Source organism: Lepidochelys kempii, chromosome 5, assembly GCF_965140285.1.
Source record: "Lepidochelys kempii isolate rLepKem1 chromosome 5, rLepKem1.hap1, whole genome shotgun sequence".
In the NCBI taxonomy this organism is placed as follows: Eukaryota; Metazoa; Chordata; order Testudines; family Cheloniidae; genus Lepidochelys; species Lepidochelys kempii.
The window spans coordinates 98,778,625-98,802,466 of NC_136384.1; the positions used below are offsets into that span (position 1 = coordinate 98,778,625).

General features: G+C 38.4%; 1 protein-coding gene across 5 annotated transcripts in view; it reads left to right on the forward strand.

The window, feature by feature from the left end:
- Window positions 1–21,973, forward strand: part of CEMIP2 (cell migration inducing hyaluronidase 2) — a 79,103-nt gene extending 57,130 nt beyond the window's left edge. For all 5 annotated transcript variants that reach the window (XM_073345153.2, XM_073345151.1, XM_073345150.1 and 2 more), the window contains 15 exons: window positions 89–158; window positions 1,685–1,813; window positions 3,337–3,425; window positions 6,889–7,020; window positions 7,634–7,669; window positions 8,303–8,458; window positions 10,028–10,205; window positions 11,676–11,891; window positions 12,594–12,802; window positions 13,923–14,105; window positions 15,412–15,631; window positions 18,693–18,791; window positions 19,836–19,984; window positions 20,926–21,029; window positions 21,395–21,973. In XM_073345153.2, the coding sequence (XP_073201254.1) occupies window positions 89–158; window positions 1,685–1,813; window positions 3,337–3,425; window positions 6,889–7,020; window positions 7,634–7,669; window positions 8,303–8,458; window positions 10,028–10,205; window positions 11,676–11,891; window positions 12,594–12,802; window positions 13,923–14,105; window positions 15,412–15,631; window positions 18,693–18,791; window positions 19,836–19,984; window positions 20,926–21,029; window positions 21,395–21,591 (2,167 nt within the window). In that variant the 3' untranslated portion in view covers window positions 21,592–21,973. The remainder of the gene's footprint in view (window positions 1–88; window positions 159–1,684; window positions 1,814–3,336; window positions 3,426–6,888; window positions 7,021–7,633; window positions 7,670–8,302; window positions 8,459–10,027; window positions 10,206–11,675; window positions 11,892–12,593; window positions 12,803–13,922; window positions 14,106–15,411; window positions 15,632–18,692; window positions 18,792–19,835; window positions 19,985–20,925; window positions 21,030–21,394) is intronic.
- The last annotated feature ends 1,869 nt before the right edge of the window (window positions 21,974–23,842 follow it).

The window sequence follows — 23,842 nt, forward strand, 5'->3', positions numbered from 1 at the left end:
TTGCTAGATCTGAATGCAAAGTTTTCTGTAGGGATTTTACCAGTTATAGCTTCTGAATTATTTATCGTTTCTGAATAATATATTGCAGGGCTGTTTCAACATTCTGGATTGCTCATCCCAACAATCATCTTATCAATAATGCAGCAGCAGGCTCACAGGTGAGGCACATAGACATTCTTTGACACACACTATATTCATATTTCAGATAACTAAGGCATACACTATTAAAAAGGTAGGCATTTCAAAGTTTCACATGTAGATATGTCTTTTTATGTTTAGAAGTACAATGGCATTTTACATGCAAGCTGTCTTTCTAAATGGGCATTTGAAAGATACTGAACATCTTTGTTCTGAAGAGAACAGAAGATAATTCTCCTTTTTCTGAATTCTTAATCCTTATATTTATGACTGTGTGTATAGTGAATCATTTGTGAATAAGGGATCTTCTGAATACATCCATGCTAATATTAAGGCTTCAATATTTTCTGTAGTTTATATTGTTAGCGTACTGTATGGCTACTGTTCAGGACTTAAAATTTGGTCATATTTAGTGGAATCCAAAATAGCTGTATTGTATTTTTCTTACAGTGGACTAAGATGTGTTAATTGTCTTGGCTCTGCGGTTAGTCTGTTGTTTCTCAACACTGATACCTAAAATGACAAGCAGAACACACATCCTAGAATGATGAGACCCTTCTATGACCAGATATAGAACGCGAGCAGGGTTTTGGTGACTTAAAACTATTCTCTTCTCCCCCAATGGCAAACTGTAGGGTACAGCACAGCAGCTCTATAGCCACTATTCAAGCCTTTTGGGCTAGACCATCCCTATTTCTCTTAAGAAAAACCCTCACATAGTGAATGCTCAACAGCTCAGATCTTATAGCCACACCATATTAGCACAGGAACTCTCCCGTGGTGTACCAGGACTGCGGAGGCTCCTACTCAACTGCTGTGTCCTTGCCACCTCTCATGCAGGGTAATGTACGGGATGGAGGGTTACTGGTAAATGTCACCTTTTTAAGAGCAGTTATTTGGGGAATTGAGAGAAAATGGAGAGTGACATAGGTGTGTGAAATAATTGCTGCATATTATTGGCTCCGAGCTCTGAACTAGCCAGACTTCTCAATTTTTTTTGAAAGCTCTTGTGAGTGTTTTGGCTGTATCATTAAATCTTGATATGGGAATAGTGATGAGCAATTCTTAAAGACAAATAAGTGGAAAAATATTTTTGTATATTCTACAATAAAATAATTTTGCTAGCTAGTTGAACAAAATATGATTGAGTACACCAAAATGTAATGTGTCATTGAAATGCAAAAGGTTACAATTTTTCCTAGTGACTGGGAGTTCAGACTTGAAATGTTCAAAATTAGGAAATCTTTGTGGCTAAAAATTTCCTTTTTCTGCGTAACCTTGTAATCATGCATACAACCTCTTCAAATTTTTAGTTCTACTGCAAACCGTCTTTTTTTTTTTCTAGACAAGATCTAATGTGGAATTCATTGTGAAAGGATATGGGTTGTGTTTTCATTTTATGGTTGTTGGAGACATGTAAATTATTTTTAAAATGCATTTGATTTGTTGGAGAAGTCAATATAGCAGTAATGATGATTTAAACCTGCTGGTGCTACACAGGTCATTGTCACTTTTTTAAAACATGTTCTCACTCTCTTCTTTGCAGGATGCTGGAATATGGTATTTGTTCCACAAGATTTCAACAGGAGATTCTCACGGTTTATACCCTGAAACCAAAGCAGAGCTTACACCATTAGGCATCTTCTATAACAACAGAGTTCATTCTAATTTCAAGGTAGTGTAGTAATAGCTTGATACCTGGGCTTTAATAATATAATAATAATTCAATATTAAGACCTTCATGATTAAACAAAAAAATCATAATGGCAAAGAGAGGTGACTGAAAGCTTGCTGCTCTTAAAATTTGTTGTCTAGTATTGTAGCACATAGTATAATCAGGTACTTGTGCAGTCCCGCGCAATGCTCATCCTCAAAGTAGTTTTTGGTGTTTAATATTCTCTTTTTTAAAAGGTGGGGAGTTGTCGAATTTTGTTGAAAACAAAAATCCATAATTTTTGTATAACATGCTTACAGAAATGTTTAGTTCTCAACATTGAAATATGAGAGACTGCTCAGTGTTTTAAGGCTATCATTTGGCGCTTTGAAGTGCAATGGTGGTTGACAATCAAGGTATAGCACAGACCAGGGTGGCTATAAACTGAAAGTTGTAGTTCATAAACTGTCAGTGACCTGTTCCCGTTGGATCATTAACACACGAACTTCAAGTGCTTCTTTATAGTCTCCCAGTATTTGACTTGAGAAGCCCATAAGCCATTTTATATGTTAGTTTGGCGTCAGTTCAGATCTAGTGTACCAGTGGGTACATGCAAGGGACTTTTGAGCCATTGAAAGTGATTCAAATTTATTTAAATTAGTAAACTTCAGTTGACAAAATAAGATACTCTCCCTTATAAATTCACAGTGAGCTCTTAAAGCCCTTCAGTAAAAAGCATTATAATTTCATGGTAGCTGCTTTTGTATGGCGATTTACGTCTTGATTTTATAAAACCATCTAGGTATTTCTTTACCCATCTATATTAGCTTAAAGGTGACATAATAGGAGTTCTCTGAAAGTCAGGTCCTAAAGAGTAAATTTTACATACCATATAATTTGGGATTTTGGAAACTGGCTTTTACTACTTTTTCGGTTATAATAATCTTTCCTGTTCCAAATAGCAGTGACAGTATCACAGCATGAATGCACAACTTTATGGGGGCTGTAAATTAAAAACAGCTCTGTCTGAAAATTGATGGCAGTTATTGAGAGTTGGACAAATTTGTATTCAAATCAGAAGTATATTATAATGGAGGTGCTTAAACCAAATCACACATTCCTATTTAAACTAAAATGTGGTTGATGGTAGGGAATATTCTAAGCCAAGACTTCAAGTTTTTATGAGGTGACTGTGCAGTAGAAAAGTTAATTACATTTTGAAAATAACAGATTTCAAATGTTTTTAATGAATTCTAAACTATAGTATTTCCATGAACATTTCAGTCCTGTGATAGCCTGGGGAAATATCTCAAATAATACTTAGTGCTATCTGCTTTTCTGCTTCCTTAGGAAGAGTATGTTAGCTAAGGGAAATGGAGAACTAAAAGAGAGTACATTTAAAAAACAAACAAACCCAACATTATACACACAGTGACTCACTGTTTTGTGAACTCAATTTCAGATTTATTGCGAAAGATAATTTTGTAAAGCTATCTGGGGCTGGGTCAGGTACAATTATTTGTTTCTTTCCTCGCTTGTTTCAGGCTGGCTTATTTATTGATAAAGGTGTAAAAACCACCAATGCTAGTGCTGAGGATCCAAGGGAATATCTTTGTCTGGACAACAATGCGAGGTAAAATCTGTTCTTTCAATACTGTTGAATCAATATTAACATTAAAATAACTAAGTTCTCAGAATTGAATCCGCTCCTTTCAAAATATTCATAACCTAATATTAGAAAGTGTTTTTAAAAAAATTATTTGCCGTTATCTGTAAAACATGATAGTTGTCAGATTTCTGTTGTTTTATTTATATGATCACACACCCACACCAACCCACCCACCAGTTTTTGAATCAGCAGAGCATGCCTTGTTCTGGGAGCTTGCTGCTCCTTATGCACCCTCATCCTGAGCTGACTCTCTCAACCATAGTAAGCCATTATTTTCAACAGGCTCTGAAAAATGTTTTCCTATCTGATGTGCAAAGTTGAAAACCTATTAAAGGCCGTTGAATGCTAGACTCCCTAGCTTGTGTTTCAGTCTAAAGCAGTGATTCTCTGTCAGGGGTATGCAGAGGTCTTCCAGGGAGTACATCAACTCATCTAGATATTGCCTAGTTTTACAACAGGCTACAGAAAAAGCACTAGCAAAGTCCGTACAAACTAAAATTTCATTCGGACAATGATTTGTTTATACTGGTCTATATACTATACACTCAAATGTAAGTACAATATTTATATTGCAATTTCTTTTATTTTTAGTTATATGGTAAAAATGAGAGAAGAAGCAATTTTTCAGTAATAGTATGCTGTGTCACTTTTTTTTTATTTGTTTTTTTGTGTCTGATTTTGTAAGCAAGTAGATTTTAAGTGAGGTGTGACTTGAGGGTATTCAAGACAAATCAGACTCCTGGTTCTGTAGTCTGAAAAGGTTGAGAGCCACTGGTCTAAAGGACCTAGTGAGAGAGACTTTTAAAAGTACAACTCAAATTGCAAGTCAGTGGGAGTTGGTCACCTTTGAAAATCTCTCACTAAGTCTTCCAGCAACTTATTGAATATGTAGCTCAACGGTGCAACTTGAGAGAATCTATTGCAGGGTATTAATTGATTCAGTATACATAGACACATTCCAAATTCTCTCCAGGATTCCTAATCTATCTTGCTCAGTGGAAGAATAGTGGAGAGGTTCCTTCTTACAGGCTGGCTGACTATTTTTTTCTTGCACTTCAAATAAAATTAGTGAGGAGAAACTGAATAGTTACATCTACCCATACCCTGCTGTAGAATTTAGTAAAATAAATAACCTTCAAAGTCTTAATTTTTCCTGAGCTGGAAAATGTCATTGGGTAAGAGGACTATATCTGTGTATTTGAACTGACCTCTGTTTAGGAAGGGGACAGTTGAATGATAGGTGTGGACGTAGAGAGGAAAAGGCAAGACTCTGAGAACATACTGTACTTCATGCTTTGGAAATGAACTTCCGGTTCAGAAATTATGATGGAAGGCAGATAAGACCAGTGTGAATTACCAACAAAGTAACCATAGCTTGGGATTTGAGACAAAGTAGTACATGACATCTTACGAAAATATACTGTAGTCTCACAGGGAACAAAGAAGAGCATTGAAAAACTGAAAGTATTTCATAAAACATTTTAGAGGGCTAAAACAGAGCATGAGCATCCAAGGAAATAAAGTAAGATTCTTTACATTTCTCTCTCTCTCTCTCTCTCTCTCTCTCTCTCTCTCTCTCTCTCTCTCTCTCTCTCTCTCTCTGCAATTCACTGAGGAAAAACATACCTTTGTGCAGGGAGGGAGTCCATATTAGTATTTAATAAAACTTCGGTTTCCTGGTAGAGGATGATCATGGCACCTTGAGCAAATAATATCTGTGAGATCATGCATCATCCATCCTGTAGACAGAAACCTTGAGCTTGTCTGAGTTAACTGAAAATAGTTTCAGTAACTATATCTTGTGAAATCCATTGTCTCTCTGATCAGAGAAATGTAACCTTGTCTTAACCACTGTCTTTAGTTAAGATTGCACAATCTGTCCTTAAAAGAATCTGAGAGACTGCATACATATGATTATTCGATAGTATTACCCGAAGAAGAATTTAAAATAGTCCATTTTTACTTTAAAGTTGGACTTCTCCCTCACTAAGATTGAAATTAACTTATTGTAAAGTTACTTTATGTAATTTACTACAACAGTTTTTTCCCAGATGAAACTGCAGAAAAGTCTTTCTTTTAGTTAATCTTCATACATTTCATTGTTGCCTGAACTGGTGTACAGTGACATGATTGTATCAGACTGTTCAGCCATCCATAGTTCTTAAATTCAGGCCCAGATGTTCTTGTCCCAGCAGAAGTCAATCTGCTGTCAGAAAAATTTCTTTTTTAAAAAAGGTTCCATGCCACTCTGGATCACTGAGTGGGCAGAAGTAGGCCAGCTGTGAACTGCTTCCTTCTCCAGTCCTTGTCTCTGCCCCTTCTCTGCTACTGATGCTTCTGGGGGCAGAGTAGAGAGGACTGGCTGAGAGGAAGGAATAGTGTCTTTCAACTTACTAAACCATAAATGTGGTGCAGAGAGCTCCCTAATGTGTAGGATTGGGCAAGTTTCATAGCAGTTACTTTGTGGGTTTCCCCCTTCGATAAATGTACCTGTACCTTTTGATTCTGTCTAGTTACTTTTGTGTTCATATCAATAAAAATACAGAGTGGGTATGAATTATTTTCCACTTTCCCAGTTAGCTTAAAACAGGGGAACTGAATATGCCTTAAGCCCCCTAGGCTCTCATGGGCTCCCCAACTGGCAGCACCCCAGCCTGTACCCAGGCTATTTCTTCCATCCTCCCTGTTGCTTTTGTGTTTGTAGTACACTGCTAAACTGGGTCAAAAATAGACTGTAGCTGCCACTATGTGGAACCAGCTGGGCAGCAGATATGGAGGAGTGGAGAAACATGGGTCCTAAATGAAGAGCACTCCACAAAATATAGGTGTACTTGAGAGGTCTAGGAGCATTCAGCACCCATCCCTCCAGCCTTCTGTCTAGTGCAACTGCAGTCCCACATGCCCTCTCAATGGCAGGGTCAATCTTCCTCCTCTCTCTCCATACCCTCAGATTAATGCTTTAAGGAGAAGGGGAGGGAAGAAAGACACCAGGGAAGGCAAGAGAGAAGAAGGGGGTGAGACTCAAGTTGTGGGACAAAGGAATCGGGGAACAGGAAGGTGCAGCCCAGGAAGAGTAGGATGGGAATCCATAGTGGGAGATATCCTAGCCCTTCTGGGAAGGGAAGAGAAGCTTAATGCTTTGTCTCTTTTTATTGCTTCTTCCCAAGAGTAGGATGGTCAGATCTCTGAAGACACTGCTGTGGGAATGGAGAAATGTGGGGACACGCTCCGTGAAATTAGGGTTCTAGTCTCTGTTATTTTTCAGCATGGGCCTTTTTGTCTCAAGCATGTTGCAGGAGCTGATTTTGCCTGTCCAGTGAGTGCAAGTGTTTATATCTTGGTATATACCACAACAGTGTATATATGCACAGAGCATAAATCAGATACCTTCTTTTCAGGCGTGTTGTTTTTTTCATCTCTTTCTAAGGTTTCGACCTCATCAAGATGCTGATCCTGAGAAGCCCCGAGTTGCTGCTCTGATTGACAGACTAATCGCTTTTAAAAACAATGATCATGGGTCTTGGGTCAGAGGAGGGGACATCATCATTCAGAACTCTGGGTAGGTATCCAAGAGCAAACCTCTACCTGCTATAAAAAGACATTCTCCTGGACTGCAGTATAAAAGCTAGTAGAAGTGAGAGTTGTAAAGTCTGGAAAAGCCTAGATTAAAGTAGGGTTATGAGAGAGAATGTCAGAGCTAAACCACTGAAGCTGTTTGACTGTCTCATTCCACTAATGGGCTGAAACTAAGTCCATGCAAGATTACATGGGAATTTCATTTAAATGGGAAGCAAACAAAGATTTAAAATTACATGATAGAGAAAAGTTAAGTCCAAAAATTAACTGAGACCATATAAAGTACTTTTAAAAATTTTGACTTTTTTAGTATATTTGAGGTTTCTCTGAAGCTATCATATTACCACTTAACAAAACTATATAGAAACAGTTATACTGATTTTAAAACACCAGAAATCTCTTAAGTATAATAGCTATGGTGATTTTTTTTGTAAATTTCATTTCATACACAGATCAAGATTCGATTCAGTTTGAAGTGAATCTGTGCTCTGACGCTTTGAGAAGCTAAAAGAAAAATACACGTTTAATGAACATTAAAGTATTGTATTGTACGTGGTTTGAAATTTGCTTTGTTCAAAAATAATTTTCTCTTGTAGGTTTGCCGACAATGGAATAGGTTTAACTTTTGCCAGGTAAGTATTTTTGTACTGGATTTCATCACTATGTTCAGTCTTCCTAGCTTTATTATTTGACATATACTGACAAAAATTAGTAGTAGATGTGATACTGGGGCTATTTAGAAACCCAAATGTAAAAATATTAGAAATGTGAAAATGATGACAAGAAGGCCAAGAGGGTTTATATAACGGGAATGTCTCATCAATTTTGACCCTGAGTGTGCTTCTGCTGGAGCTCTGATACATCAAGTCGTGATACTAGATAATTAGATGACATGACCAGAACTCTAGGAAAGCGTACAACATCCTAGCTTTTCACCTCGTATAATTAAAATGTTCCTAATGCTGAATATACACGTTTTAAAGAGGGGACTGGAGGACAAGGGGAACAAGAAAATATAATACTTAAAATCAACTGAATGTGCATTAAGTCAATTGATAGTAATTTTTTTTTAAGGCTGGGGTTTTTGAAAAGCAGGGATTAAATTGTATATTGTAATACACTTCTAAACAAAAGGCTTAGCCTGCTTTGATTAGATAAAGGTAAACAATAGTTAGAAAATGTAGTATGTCTTTGTATTTCAGAGCAATATAACTTTCCTGTTTGCTGTACTATCATATCCGTAATCTCAGACTTCATTTTGATAGTGATGGAAGCTTCCCAAAAGATGAAGGCTCCAGCCAGGAAGTATCAGAATCTTTGTTTGTTGGTGAGAGCAGGAATTATGGCTTTCAGGGCGGCCAAAACAAATACTCAGGAACCGGAGGAATAGACAATAAAAACCGCACTTTGCCTAGAAATCGGTAAGTGTGTTTCAGTGGGTAAAACAAAGTTGCTTTTTACAAAAGTTACTTTCTGTCTGATTTGAAAGTAGCACTATACATTTAGAACTAGTATTACATAGCACAGAATTTAAAAAATACTCCAAGATAAAACATGGCAACAAGGGGGTCTGCATGGTTTGGGGACTTGATGACCGTGTGTACCACCTTCTGCTTCTGGGTTAGTGGTTTTTTAAGGTATTAAACTTACTTCAGTACAGTTTGTAAAGGAAATTGCCAGCCGTCACAAACCGTACTGCACAAGTTTCTTTCTACCTAGCCCAAAATAAATCATCAATAGTTTGAACATCAGTACAAAACAGAAAAATGATTTACTGTGCAGAAACTTTCAATTCCAATATCATTTGCCTGCAAACCGCAATGGGGTAGAAAAAGAAAAGTCCTTTACTAATAGTGATTCTGATAATTTCTCTCATCTATTATTTTGGAAAATACTTTTGATTGGGGTAAAAGTATTTTGGCATGAACGTTACATTTTTTCCTTTCTCTCTTTTTTTCCTTTTTTAATGTCAAATTTGTCAGAGGTGAAAGATCTCAAATGGAAGGTTATGCACCTTTTTTTAATTGAGTATATGTGGCGTGGGCTATTTCACTCTTTCATGTGTGTTCTTGCTGTCAAATCTTCATTCATTGATAAGCAATAAAAATTAAAATGTTGGTAATCTAAAAAATTGTGCAACTTTGTAATGAAACAATAGTGATGAGAAAATAAAATTTATTCTCATACTAAATCCATAATAATTAGTTGAAAGCCGCACATATTAACAGTTGATTTCTGTGCCTTCAAGAAACTAATTGGTATGGTGAATTGCATCTTTAACTTCATGTTTCCATACATAATTTCATGAATTGCAGTAACTTTTAGGTCTTACAATACTAGCAAGTCCAATGGGGTTTGAAATAATTGGGACTGGTGGAGACTAGAAAGTCTGTGGCTAGGGGATTTTGAGTGGCTGGTTTGGGACTATTATGCATAGCCAGTCCCGCTCCCCTCCCTGTGTCAGACAAGCTCCACCTCCCCAATGGCTTGCCTTCGGGAAACTGATTCACCTGCTGCCAGCTATCACCCCATGCCTCACATAAGAAGGGAGAAGGTGTGGGGCAGATTCAGCTCATGGCAGCTCTGTGCTGGTGGGCCATCTGACAGAGAGAAGTTTAAGATGGTCTGGAAGCCTGAGGCTTCCTGCCTGCCCAAGCACATGGGAGTCCCAGTTGGGTACTTCTGCTGTAAGGGTCCCAAAGCATCCTAGGAGGGAGAGGCAAAGGGGAGGAGTTGGGTGAGCTGCAGGCAGCTTGGCTCCCTTTTCTGATTCTAAAATTTGAGGTGTAGGAACTTACCTGTAAGTTAATAGTGGAAGGAAGACTTCATTTGTCTTTAGTGTTCCACTCTACAAACCATTGTCTTAGCACTGCATTCTTAATGCTTTTAAATGAAGGGAAGCATTGCCCCTCAGGGACCCTGAACCAAGACTTCTAACAGGTCATGTATGTATGAGTGTGTGTGTATTAAACATACTCTGTTTTTAACAGGACATTTCCAATCAGAGGTTTTCAGATTTATGATGGACCCATTCATCTTACCAAATGCACATTCAAAAACTTTGTGCCGACTGCTGATAGATACACCAGTGCAATTGGATTCCTATTGAAAAACCCTTGGCAGTTGACACCTAAAAACAACATTTCTCTCATTAAATTTGATACAAATGTAAGTTTATGGAAAAATTCATTTTCAGTGAATGAGGTGGAAAGGGGAGACTTCATGAAGTAGGAAGGGATGAATTCAGTGTCTCATGCAGAAGATTTATTTTGAAAGAATTTTGGTGATGTCCTCCTATTTCTTCAAACAAATGGGAGTCCCATGTGTACTCCCGATATTGCCTACACCTGCCATATTTCTGTGCTGTCTGCCACCTCTGGGCCTGGGTTGCCTTTTTGCTGCCTCCCTGCAAGTACCTGCTTTTCTTCAGGCTGATGTGCCCAAACTGACTTCCCCCAAGTAATGTCTGCTGAGCAAGGGAGTTGTAGTTTGGAGAAGGGGAGTCTGACACATTTAAGGACCGTTTGGGCTGCTGTAGAAGGCTCCAGAAACAGTGAAGAGGCTGGGAGGTGAGATTAAGCAACTTCTAGGGGACATATGCATGTGTCTGTCCCATGATAGCGTTGAGATGGATCGGTTTGGATAAAATGTCATCCAGCTCCTCCTGCCTTTGCTTACAAATAAGACTGAATTGGACTTTTGAGGGTTGAAAACCGTACTTTCCTCCATTGTCACATGCCTTTGAACTTCCTGATTTGAGCCAGAAATGATTGTACTAAAATCTCATGAGAAGTGCTGTTCTTGTACTATTTCTGGCTTACCAGGAAGTACAGGAAATAACAAGTGCCTGTTCGTTTGCAGTTTCTAGCCCAAAGAGTTTCCAGTCCAAACTGCTGTTCAGAACAGAGCTTCCAGACTTTTTTTTAAATTTGCACATCATTAGTTTAGAGTAATCTGTTCTCTATAGCCAATTACATTTACAAATATGTATTCTCTTAGTTTGGAAACTAACTTTTCTTTTTTATTTTTGCTTGCTTACTCTGGTTACAAGAGTTACTTAAATCATGGAATTCTAATATAGAATTCATAGTGAAGTGAAGAATCACCCCTATTAGGCTGTGCAGTTGCTGACAGAACTGTATAGTGAGGCATGAAACTAAAAGACCAGTCAGTGCCTCCCAAACTGAGCTCAGCTGTGGAGACAGGGAATAGACCAAAAATGGGGTTTTGGTTTGGGTTTTTAATGCTTGCTTTGACCTCAAAAACAAGTGATTGTGGACGTGTAATGATGATAATGAGACCAGATTCTTTAAGACCTGAGGCAGCTGAAATAATGAATTTGCAGTTATAAATATTAACACAAAATGCTGAAATATTTAGCAGAAGTCTGAACGGGGCTTTGTGTGTTAATTGAAAACCGTGACTACTACAAAATAACGAAATTCTGTTTTGCAAGACTATGTTGTCCTTGTTAGAGAAATTATTCAGCTCATAAACCTTGTCAGATTCCTGATGCTCTTTACATACATGGAAATGTTTCTGTGTGTTACTAACTGTATACATGCAGTAGCACAACTGAAATTGGTGGCTTTATAAGAGAGACTTAATTGGAATGTTTCACTTCCCTTTTATGATCAGGTTTCTCTGAAAGTCTTCTTTGGTAAACCTGGTCCCTGGTTTGAAGACAGTGAGCTGGATGGTGACAAGAACTCAATATTCCATGATGTAGATGGTTCTGTGACTGAATATAAGGACACTTACGTTGGCAGAATGGATAATTTCCTGATCCGACATCCAAAATGCATTAATGTTACACAGTGGAATGGTGTGGTCTGCAGTGGGACCTATGCACAGGTTGGAACTGTTACAGTTTTTGTGTATTCTATATTTTATATATATTCACAAGACTTGAAGAAAAATTTATCAAAGCCATGAAATGCCCTTCCTCTTTAGGTTTTTAAAAATTGATTTTACACTTACTTTGCCTTCTAGATGGTTCTGAACAACTTGTTGGGGGAAGGGAGGATTATGATAGCAAATGTAATAAAGCAAATCTTTATGCAGTGAGTTGACTTGCCATCATCTGCATAACACAGTCCTGTTGGCAAAAACATTTAAGTGTGGGGGCTTTCTTACACTTGTGGTTCTGTTTCTCACAATATTATTAAAAATGTGAAATATAGTTTTCTAAATACAAACCCCTCTGCTGGGATCAGTTCCTAGCCGATCACAGACTTTGTGTGACCTTAAGTAAGTTACTGAATCCCTCTGTTTCTGATCTGTAAAGTGGGGAAAATTATTGTTGGCCTTGACTATTTAGGTTGTAAACTCTACAGGACAGCGGCTATCTTTAACCGTGTGCACAGTGCCAGGCTCACTGGGGCCTCTAGGCATGACATCTAATGTTGTAGTGGTTCTGTTTACACTGTTTATCTGTATTTTCCCTCATGTATTGTTTCTAGTGAAACTGATCAAAAATTGTCAGATTACTTCAAATCTCTCCTCCTCTTCTGTCTAAGGCCTTCTTTTTTTTTTTTTTAAATTTTTAAATTAAAGTTATACATCCAGACAAGGAACCCACAGAACCTTACTATGACCATAGTACGAGATGAATACCCATCCAGCACCATGGCACTCCGAGGTATTAACCAGCGAGCTGCCTTTCAACAGTACCAGCCTGTAATGATGCTTCAGAAGGGCTATACGATCCATTGGAATGGACAAGCTCCCCAAACCACTTTTCTCTATCTCATTAATTTTAACAGGTATGTTCCCTTTCCTTTCATTTTTGCCTTTGATTCAAAAGACACCATTGGAATACTATATTGCAAAAATAGTTATACATTCAAAATTACAACCATGAGTAAGACTGGAACTTGATTTATCTGAAATAGCAAATATTAAAATCAAAATGTGTACTGGAGACCTAGACCAAAAGCTGTGTAGAGCTATTCAGAAAACGCTGTAAAGAAGCATTTAAAGGAAAGCCCTATTGCTTTATTACTGCATGAAGCTGTGCAGAGTAGAACTGCAAATGGTTTAACCTATCACTGGCCTTGTGAGTAAGATGCAGTATGTCAAACTGGAAAATTTAAAATTTGTATCCAAACAGGGTGGATTGATTTAAATCAGTGACTTAAATCATTGAAATTTTTATCCTGATTTAAATCAGCAAGTAGGAAATAGATTTTATTGATGGTTTGCATTTGTACTTTTTAGTTACTTCCCCCTCCCCCCTCCAAAAAAGTTGATTTGCATTGGTTGATAATCATTAAAACATGATGATTTGCAACTAAATATACCTTTACACTGAATTTGATCCTGCTTTTTGCTAAGCAGGAGGATACTCTATATTTAAGCAGTCATGCTTAACTTTCAACTGGATGACTGATTTTTGTTTTTTCCCCCACTTGAGATTCATGTCAAGCTCCATTTGGATGGAAATTGAAATTCAGTTAAAAATGCACAAAAACATTTTAATTTTTTTATTAACTAAAAGTACCTAGAATGTGCTGGCTACATAAGAAAAAAAAAGTTTTTATCAAAACACGGTTTGCATTTAAAACTAACTGATTTATTAAACAAAGGAGGTATTATCTGTAGTTAGTTTCTGGTCCCAATGTCCTTCAAGATTTTAGAACTAGTGGACCTCCTCCTCTCACATACAGCTTTTATTCATAGATTGGAGGAGAAAAACAGCTTTTCTGCATTTTTCAGCTCCCAAATGGTGTCTTAACTTTGAATGATTAGTGATTGAACTGAAATTGTTGAATAAAATGAAATGAAAATATTCTCTCTGCCACTCTATTTGTGTCCACTACCACAAAAACAAGAAACTTGCTCAAATGAATGAATTATAACACTTTTGTTTCACTATATTTCCAGGAATGACTGGATTCGGGTTGGACTCTGTTATCCATCAAGCACAACTTTTCAAGTAACATTTGATGTCTTTCAAAGGCAGACATCTGCTTTCTATAGTGTGGAGGACTATACATCAGTAACTTCGATGATGGAGCTGCAGAAAAATCGATCAGAGAAGAAGTTTTATTTTGATAACAGCACTGGGTAATTTTATATAGATTGATAATAAAGGGATACGTTATTTAATAGTAAAATTGCAAGTTCGGTAGTGTTAAGAATTGGCTCTGATGGCTGCTTAAGAAGGGAAATCTTATGGAGAAACACTAAGCATGTCGCCATGGATGTTTGGAAGAGGAATCTACATAACTTGTAATTATAAATGTCGTGGCCATCCAATCAGCTCTTGAAAATGTATACCACAGCTACCACAGTTATTTCCTATTCTAAGTATGGGGAAAACTGTGGTATCTCAAATACCACAGAGAGGTACCTTTTTGGCCAGTAACTGCTTTGTTAATTTAGTATGGCTCAACTGTAAATGTTTGCCCTTCACCTCTTAAACAGAGTGTAAGAAAATAGGCCTGATTCCTCCTGGACCAACAGGAATTTTCTTAAACTATGGAGTAAAATTTTCAAAAGTTACTTAAGCATGTCACTTTTGAAAATGGGACTTAGGCTCGTAATTCACTTAAGCACTTTGAATGTTACCACTGAAGACCATAATAAAGCTTCCTTAGAAAAAAACTATGTACACATTTTTTTAATATTGTGGTTTTTTAATTTGTTTTTGTTCCCTATTTTTATTATAATCAGAATATTAGTATAAGATTTTTGGAGAGTTTTTATTAACTAGTTTGGGATAATCATGTAGATAAACAGATGTATGTAGTCTTTGATATCATTTAGATTTTCTTTTTCATCTAGAAACTACAGTGACAAGCAACTATAGAAAAGCTGGTAGAGCTTATCAGTATAAGAGTCTTCCAGTCAGGATGTTTTTGTTGGGCTTTATGCACACTCAGAGCAATAAAGATCTTTGTTTTCTAATTACACTCATATATTTTTGTATTTTGTACAATAAGAGCACTGTTTTTGTTTGAGTAATGTCTGATATGTTAATTGCCAAATAGCAAGTTTAGTGAACATTTATTAAGATGTATGGTGTGACAGTTACTGGTGGGAGATGGGGGGTGGTTTATGCTGGCTAGATTTCTTCTTTCTCTGATCAAACAAATCCTGTCATGACTTTTCTCTAACAGTTAGAGAGTTCTAATATATATCACTTAAGACTTCCCTATTGTTGTACTTATTACAGAACATTTTACAAAGTACTGTAAATTTGTGGAGATTTAAAAAATAAAAACACATGACCATTCCCCTGTCCCTGAAAAGCTTGCAGTCTGAGGTCTCCTGTGTTCACTAATCAGTACATTTGACAAAATTTTGATTATGTAACTTTCTGTATTTTTATCAACTAGTTTTCTAATCTCTTGTTTTGTTTTGTGTTTAGATTGCTGTTTTTATATCTTCAAGCCAAATATAATAGGGATGGTCACAGTTATTGTTCAGCTCAGGGATGTGAAAGGGTCAAGATTCAGGCCACTGTTCAATCAAAACAGATCAGTAACTGCATGACAAAAGCTTATCCAAAGTATTACCAAGCACCAACTGTTCTACAGCCAATGCCAGCCAGAACTACTGTACAGTGTAAAAATTGTGGCACAACTCAGGTAAAAAAATTCATAAATGTGTATGTAAATTACCAATAGATATTAACTTCCACATAATTGCCTTAAATATGGTTTTCATGAAGGAGTGAGAACACTTCAGAAGCAGATTATAACCTGGAATAAAGTTCTTCTATTGTGTATATTGTTTACTATATAAAGGGCAAGTCAGTTCCTTTCAAATTTATTCAAAATTTTTAAATTGTTAAAAAAAAAAAAAAAGCTTTTACAAAAACTAAGGTTTGTAAAAATGATCCAATAACATTTTTTTAAAATCAAAGGGAAACAGCCCCTTTGCAATGTTTTTCAACTTGAATATGCATGTACTTCAAGGCCTCTGTGCATTTTCAGTTAGGGGTTTTGGTGTCTCTAGCGTGAGGCTATGGAACTGTAAATAACAAAGCCATTCCTGCTGGGGAGTGTGGGAGTGCTCTCATGCTAAGATGACTTAATTAGTTCTATCTTTATGAGAACACACACACACACCCCTTTCATTTCCTTCACTTCCACAGAGAGAGCTAAATGGAACTGCCTCTTGTGTCTGTGAGCTAGGTAGCGTTATCTTCTTATAGTTACTTAGAGTAGTTGGGGCTACTTGCCTTGTGTTATCTCCACTGCTGTGTCATACCCGGATCCTGCAGAGGACTCAAAAGGCATGCATCCTCTTCAGCCATCTTTCCAGAGAGAGACATACATGCTTGATGCCTCATATTGCTGGGAGAAGCTCATGGGTTCCAATACAAAATTTACCATGCCTTCACTCCTCAGATGAGGAATGACAGGCACTTACAACTGCAGTGGCACCTGGCTTGTTTGAGCCTTCAGCCAGATCATCCATCAGGAATTTCCAGGTCCTCTTCTTTGCTGAGGTCTTTTGTAAAGAAACGTGAGACGCCCTGTCACCCCAGCTCTGGTGTCGAGCCTAAGAACGACCTCCCCAAGGCACACGTTTGCTGTCCTGTGCCTCTCATCTGACGCTGTCTGGCACTGCAGCCCCCATCAAAATAGCTTTCAAGCTGCTGTCAGCACCAAAAATTCCCTCAGTGCTCTAGTCAGCACAGATCAACTTTGAGGAATCAAGCTTTCAAATCTTCTCATGTCCCCGTTTCAGGGAAGAAGGAAAAACAGCAACATTCTGATCTACCAAATGGGGCATTGTTCTCCTTCTCCAAAACCACATCACTTTTGGAGACTCCTTACTAGTCTTAATTCTGCCTCCTTTGTAATTCTGCCGGCATATAATTCTCCTCCTTTGAGGCTCTGGTGCCAGGTGACCGTGGCACATTGCTGTTTCACATACCTCTAACAGTCGATTTCTCATCTTATGTCTTGGGGGGGAGGAAGGGCCTCTTTCAAGGCTTTTGGCAATGCCTCTACTGCTTAACTTAAAGCTTCAAGAACACATCTCTCTGTCCTCACCACCAGTACCAAAAAGAGCTAATTGTATGCCTCCTGTACCCCTAGAGGGTCCTCAGTTTTCGTTGTTGTTTGTTGTAATGTCCCTTGCCTAATTCAAAGCTGGTCTCTCTAGCCCAGGAACTCTGCAAAACAAACAGTGAATCCGTGACTGCTTCCTCAGATGGAGAAAGAGAGGGGCATAAACCATGGCTTAAATCATCAGGCCTTGCTCCAGTTTCACACAAACCTATTTGAGGGGTCAGGTCTTTCTAATGATAAAAACAGATGAGACTCTGGAGAGAATTAAGATGGCGTGAGTTACAGCCTGATCTCCTAGCGCTTTCCCAATCCTTGTTTACTTCAGAGGAGCTGATCTTCTATTTGGTTTCAGTACCACAGAAAGGCTTCCTCTGTGAAGTAGCGGGGAAATGGGGCGTAGCAAGAGGAAAAGGGGCATGGCTGAAACACTGCCTGTGGTTTCAGCCCTTTGGGGGGTCATTAGTAGCTGTCCCTCCCATCCTTTAATTTGCACCAGGTGCAATTTGGCCATTGTTGAGGATCTAACCCATTATGTTGCTGCTTAACTGTCCATTATTCCAGTAACATGTTTTCAAGATTTTTCCTTTCTATTCTTTCATAGAGAAGGCTTGGTTTCTCTACTTATAATGTACTTTTTCCCCTTTTGCAGTAACTGGATTTTCCTCATCTTTTTCTTTACTTCTATTTGGCAGGGAAAGTGTATTTTCTTTCCAGTTCAATAAAATGTTCATACTCCTTTCATGTTCCATAACTCCATTCTCTGTCCCCCATGACAAAAACAGAACATGAAAAATAAGTTCATGACTTTTTTTTTACCATTTCTTTTCTGCCACTTAGATCTTTTTGTCACCCTTCTCATCTCACTGCAGTGAGCCAGGTTTTGTTCTCTCTGTGAATGTGATTTTTTTACAGTTAACAGTCTGCTTTATGGTGATATTTTGTGGAATCTACTTTATTCATCACTTCTTCATTTTTTCAGTTTCCAGTTTGTTGTCGTGCAATTTCTTCCCCAGACAGTACCATCATACCCAAAATGCTAACTATTAATGAGAGTCTAAATGCTGCAATTTTTACTCAGGAAAAACTTCTGTTGCTATCAGTGGGAATATCGCTAGCATAAAGATTACAAGATTAGGGCTACAGGCACCTGTTTGGTATCTTCAGTGCTGTCTTGATCCTTTTTTCCAACATATACGTTACTTCATACTTCTATGTTACCAAAAAAAAAGCAGAAGTGGCTCAGAAACTGATGCCCAGCACAAGCCTAGGGCAAGACATGAAAAGATGCTGTAAGAACAAAGTGCCATTGCTCAGACTTGAATACATTAATGTCCTGGTTTTCATCCATACTAATACATTTATATTACAATAGCACCCAAAATCTGTTAGGCACTTTATGGATATATAGTTCCCCTTCCCTGAAGAGCATTCAGTCTAAAAGCATCCATGCATTTTGACAGTGTTGATTTATTAATCTTGGTTTTTCCAGTTGGCAGTCTAGAGTGTCTATCAGAATAATTGTTGATTATCAGTATGCTATCTAGTGTTTAAAATAAGACTTGCTGTTCAGAGTTTCTGGGAAAGGGGGGAAGTGTAAACATGTTAAAATTTTATTTTTTACATCTAGATGGCATTTACCAGTGATCCTCACAAAACCTACCTCCTTGTGCAGATTCAGTCAATGAGCAAAGTAGAATTACAAAGTAGTCTTCCATCTTTTATCTCTGTAAGTATTTTTATGGCCTCTTTTAACTGCTTTTTCCTTAGCAGTTTGAATTATGGGAGTTGCACATTGGTGCAGTTCTGTGTCACTGAGCACCACTTTTGAGCTGAGCATCCTTCTGCTGAAGCCAATGAGAACTAGTGGGTACTCAGTACTATGTTAAATCCAAATCCGTGAAATAACTTTCTTATACTAACAAACTATTACCAAATAGTACCAGTCCTTCAACATTTTGTTCTGTTAAAGCCCTTCAAAACTGTGATTAGAAGAGAGGAGTCATTATTTTTTGTTTACACTCCAACTCAGTGGTGATAAATGTGATGATGTAATGTTGTTTAACACTTGGTCTGTTGCCATTTTTCCACTTGGGAACCAAGAGAGAATTGTATGTGATGCTGGAGGTGAGGGCTTGCAGGCATTCTCAGTACCCCCAGGGTGAAATTTTAATTTATATTTGTCCTATAGAGTAATGCATACATTGTGTGTTTGAAATAGTAAAACTCTGAATTATTTAGGCAGAGAAGTGCGGGCTATAACAGCATGTGTTTGTAACATCATAAATGCAAGCTTGTAAGGGATTTTATGTGGCTTATTTTTAATAACAATATTCAGTAAGATGCTTTGTTAAATATAGCACAAATTAATCAACTGTGGAGGCTACATGCTCTGCTTTTGTGCACAGAGTGAGTGGTTGGGTCTCTGAATGGCACTGTCTCAGGACAAGTGAGCTACCTCCATTTCTTGTCAAGAATGGTGGTGGCTGAGATAGGATTCATGTCCTTGAGAGTGATTACAGTGAAGTGAGGAAAAGCTAGGTGATTCTCAAGGCTCCCTGAGGAATAAAGAAGTCCCATCAGCCGGGTCTTTTTGGGAAGAGGAAGAATGGAGAATCTCTGATAAATTATTGGTTGTCAAAAAGGACACTAATGTGTGTATAAATCAAATTATGATAAATGTGGCCAACTGACAGGTGCAGAAGAATATTATTGTACTTGCAAATCGCCAGCAAAAGCAGGCAATGATTTATGATGTCTTTTCTCACTTCAGGTCAATGGAAATAAGTCTCCCTTCAAAGATATGGGTGTATTTACCCTAGTAGTTGATGCCTGTGTTGGCACTGTGACAGAAAAAAAGCTTTTTCATCAAGCAAACATTAAAAGCATAGACGAATATTTAAAAACTGGAATTCCGCAAAGGTATATGCTATTGTAAACCTATCCTTTTATTTACAATACGTATCATGAAATATAGACTTGAACTGGAGTACAAAATACACTGGAGTGCTTTATCGTGATAGTCAAACCCTTGCTAGAGAACAGTATTTGTGGGCTGACAATTCTAGCTCACTTTTAACATTGCTATGAGAACATTTTTAAATTGAGGGAGTAAGTAGAAGCACACAAACATTTTAAAGGGACAGTTTAGCTACATTTGAGAAAATGGACCAGGTAAACTTTAAACATTTGGATTAAATCCCAAAAATATGTTTTCCTTTTCAAAGGATTCATTTTAACAAAACATTACATAATCACGTTTTTTAGCTTACTGTGGTAGGAAGAATAAGCCTTGGTTTGTGGAGGACAATTGTGCCATGAGAATTTTGACAAAAGTGCTTTAATGGTAATAAGTTGAAGATTTATTTATTTCTGTTCATACATTGACAGTAATAAAAATGTCACTAAAACAGCTTTAATAAGGTGCCTATACTAAAGCTGGTTGAAAAATGAAAAGCTAAATTCACAAAATAGAAATTGCAATCTTCATTTTAAAGGTTTCAAAAGTGCTCCATTTTACATTTTTGCAGAATTTTTTACTCTTTCTTGAAAGCATTATCAATTTTCTTTTACCAAGTTTTCCTTAGACAAACTTTTTTAACCAGCGATAACATTTCAATAAAAGTTTTAATTAAAAGTCACAATGTTTCAAAAAGTTTCATTTTCTAAAACAGGACACTTCAACCAAAAAAAATTTTTTTTTTTCCCCATCCATTTTTGGTCAGCTCTCTATTAGTCAGCTCTAGTATATAGTGTTGCCCCAAATACAGTGAGCTAATAAGCAAGCTAATTTGTAAAGTGTGTAAATATCCGTGATGATAAATATTTAGTTTCTTCATCTTACTACTGTCTTTCTGGTGCAGGTCAATAGTTTTGCTAAGCACAAGAGGTGATATAAGAAACCTTAATATTTCAGAAGCCTTAATGTCCCTGGGAACAGCCAAACCAGCTCATCTTCAAAACAAAGGTTTGTTTAATTTTCTCACACAGTTTCTATTTTAAAATTCCCTTTGACGAGTCCAGATTCTTGAGGTGTTGCATGAGTTGTTTCCAGTTAAGATGATGTCAAACTATTTTATAATAAAGAAGTTAGTGGAAAACTACTAATTAAGGATTCAAAACTTTCAAAAGTGGTGGTGTGATGTCTTTTAAAACCATAGTGTTTGGCTGCATGTGAGGATGGCTGCATTTACTATTATGAGGTGGAGGGAGGGGAATTATTTTCTCCTGTGTCATCTTGTTGTAATGTCCATTTGCATGTAAATTGTATGTAAAAGATGTCTCTTTCCTGTCTAACTTCTGATTCTTTTACTCTGAATTGTTTCATTGCAGGGAGCATAGCCTTTCTTGGTTTCAGAGGAAATTTTAAACCTTCCTGGGCTAAGCTGTTTACCAGTCCTGCTGGGCAGGGCCTAGGTCAGATAGAAAAGTTTATACCTTTACAAATGGAAGAGTATGGCTGCACCAGAGTGAGCTCTAGCAAACGGAAAGACTTGGAACTTTTAAAGCAAGCTTCAAGAGCACACTAGAGACTAAGTACTAAGTGCTGGAAGAAAATGTGAACTAACTTATTTAATTTATGGCATTTTAAACTATACTTTTATCCCAAGTAAACCATTTTACTGTTTTGATAAAGACATATGCCTACGCTGACTGTTCGAATGCCAGTCTGTGCACCTTCTAGTTGTACAAAATGTTAAAGAATTTATTACTATTTGTATAGACAGGTTTTTCAGAGATTTGTTTTCTGATGTTTGTATTTACTGTAAACAGTTTCTTTTTGTTTTGTACTTTTGTAGCCTGAGAATTTGAGGATGCTCATAAGGATCAGCCTGGAGAAGTTTTGGTAGCAATTATTGGATGGCTTAGGGTTTTAAAAAAAATAAATTAATTAAAATATCTGTCTCTTAAGCAGTTTGAATTGGTTATTTTAATCCGTCTTTGCATTTCCTTTTTCCTGTTTGTTTTACGCATTCCTGAGATCACATTTAACAATCAGGCGAGTTATGGGTAGGCTCAGCAGAAATCAGTTTTGTTGTAAATTCAACAGTTAGCCTCTATTTTTAATTTTTAACCTTTTCTCCTGTTTTCTATGCATTTTAAATTTCCATTTTCTCAGGGGGCTCCCTTGCAGCTGCAGGGCTTGGGATACTGGATCCTTGTGGTTACAAGGTGCGGGGGAGGCTCCAGTCCTGTTTGGGCAGAGCAGAGACCCCTGGCCAGCCCCACGAGGAGGAGGGTGAGCCATCTGCTGCAGGGGATGACACCCTGCTGTTGAATGCTCCTGCCTGGAGACAGTCTCCACACTCCCAGCTGATCAATGAGTGAGCAGGGCCATGACGGAGGGGCTGGAGAGGGCTCCCTGTGGGGCCAGTGATACCGGATTCCTGAAGGTGCATGGGAGGTTGTGCTTGCCAGCTGGATATTTTTTTCTTTATTTCTGTGTCAGGTGAAATCGATGTTTACTGACTCTTTTGAATCAAATCCTGCCAAGCCTAGTTATGGTCCATACCCACTTTTCCAGATATTAAAGAGCAAGTCCTGTTCCCTTACCCACATGGGTACAAAGAGCCCTAACTGTAGCAGAATTTCTGTAGTTCAACTGCACACGGGGAGAAGAGGACCGGATTCCAGGACCCTGTGCAGGGGCCTGTACCTTATGCATGTCATGAAGTGATGTTCTGCAGAGGCTACCTGTGCCTCGGAGTGCGGGGGATATATGGGGTGCTGTAGGGCTGGAGTGAGGACAAAGCCGACTGATGCAGTTATGTAGATCCTCTAACTCAGGGGTGGGCAAACTTTTTGGCCCGAGGGCCACATCGGGGTGTGAAACTCTATGGAGGGCCGGGGTAGGGAAGGCTGTGCCTCCGCAAACTGCCTGGCCCCTGCCCCCTATCCACCCCCTCCCACTTGCCACCCATGCCACCCATCCAACCCATCCCCCCCCCCCGATCTTTGTCCCCTGACTGCCCCCTCCCAGGACCCTTGCCCCTAATCACCCCTGGGACCCCATCCCCTATCTAACCCCTCTGCCCCCCCCCCAGAGCCTCTGCCCCATCCAATCGCCCCCTGCTCCCTGTCCCCTGACTACCCCCAGGGACCCCCTGACCCTTATCCAACCCCCCTGTCCTGGCCCCCTTACCATGCTGCTGAGAGCAGCATGTCTTGCAGCCCTGTTGCCCAGCCGTAACCAGCCCCGTTGCCCAGAGCGCAGGGGAGGGGCTGGGAGCTAACCTCCCCTGCCGGCAGCTCAGGGGCTGGGGAGGACGGTCCCATGGGCTAGATGTGGCCTGTGGGCCATAGTTTGCGCACCTCTGCTCTAGCCTCTCTCTCTTCAGCTGATTTGCAGGGCCCAGGGGGGCTACTACAAAAGCAGCTACAGCCTAGGATAACAAGACTGCTTTTCTCACCCCCTTGAAAATCTCCAGCCCCTAGTCTGGTTATTCCAGCTATAGCTTAAACACAAAATAACTCTTTAAAATTCAATTTTCAAACAGTAGAACAACTTGTGCAGAGCAAATGCTTTTTGACCTGTGCCATGCAAGTGAAACTTTTAATTTGTATTACTGTACTTTGAAATTGGTGAGAAAGATCCACTGCTCTAACCTTTGGTTTGCGCTGCTCTAATTGTATATTTGATTTATATTTAGTGCTATTTTCATTCATGCTATAATCAGGTACTTCTTGACCTTTAGGTTTGAATCTTTCTTAATATAAACAAATGGATACCTCCTCTGGATTATACACTAGGTTTGTTTGCGTCCTTTACATTTTCAGTCT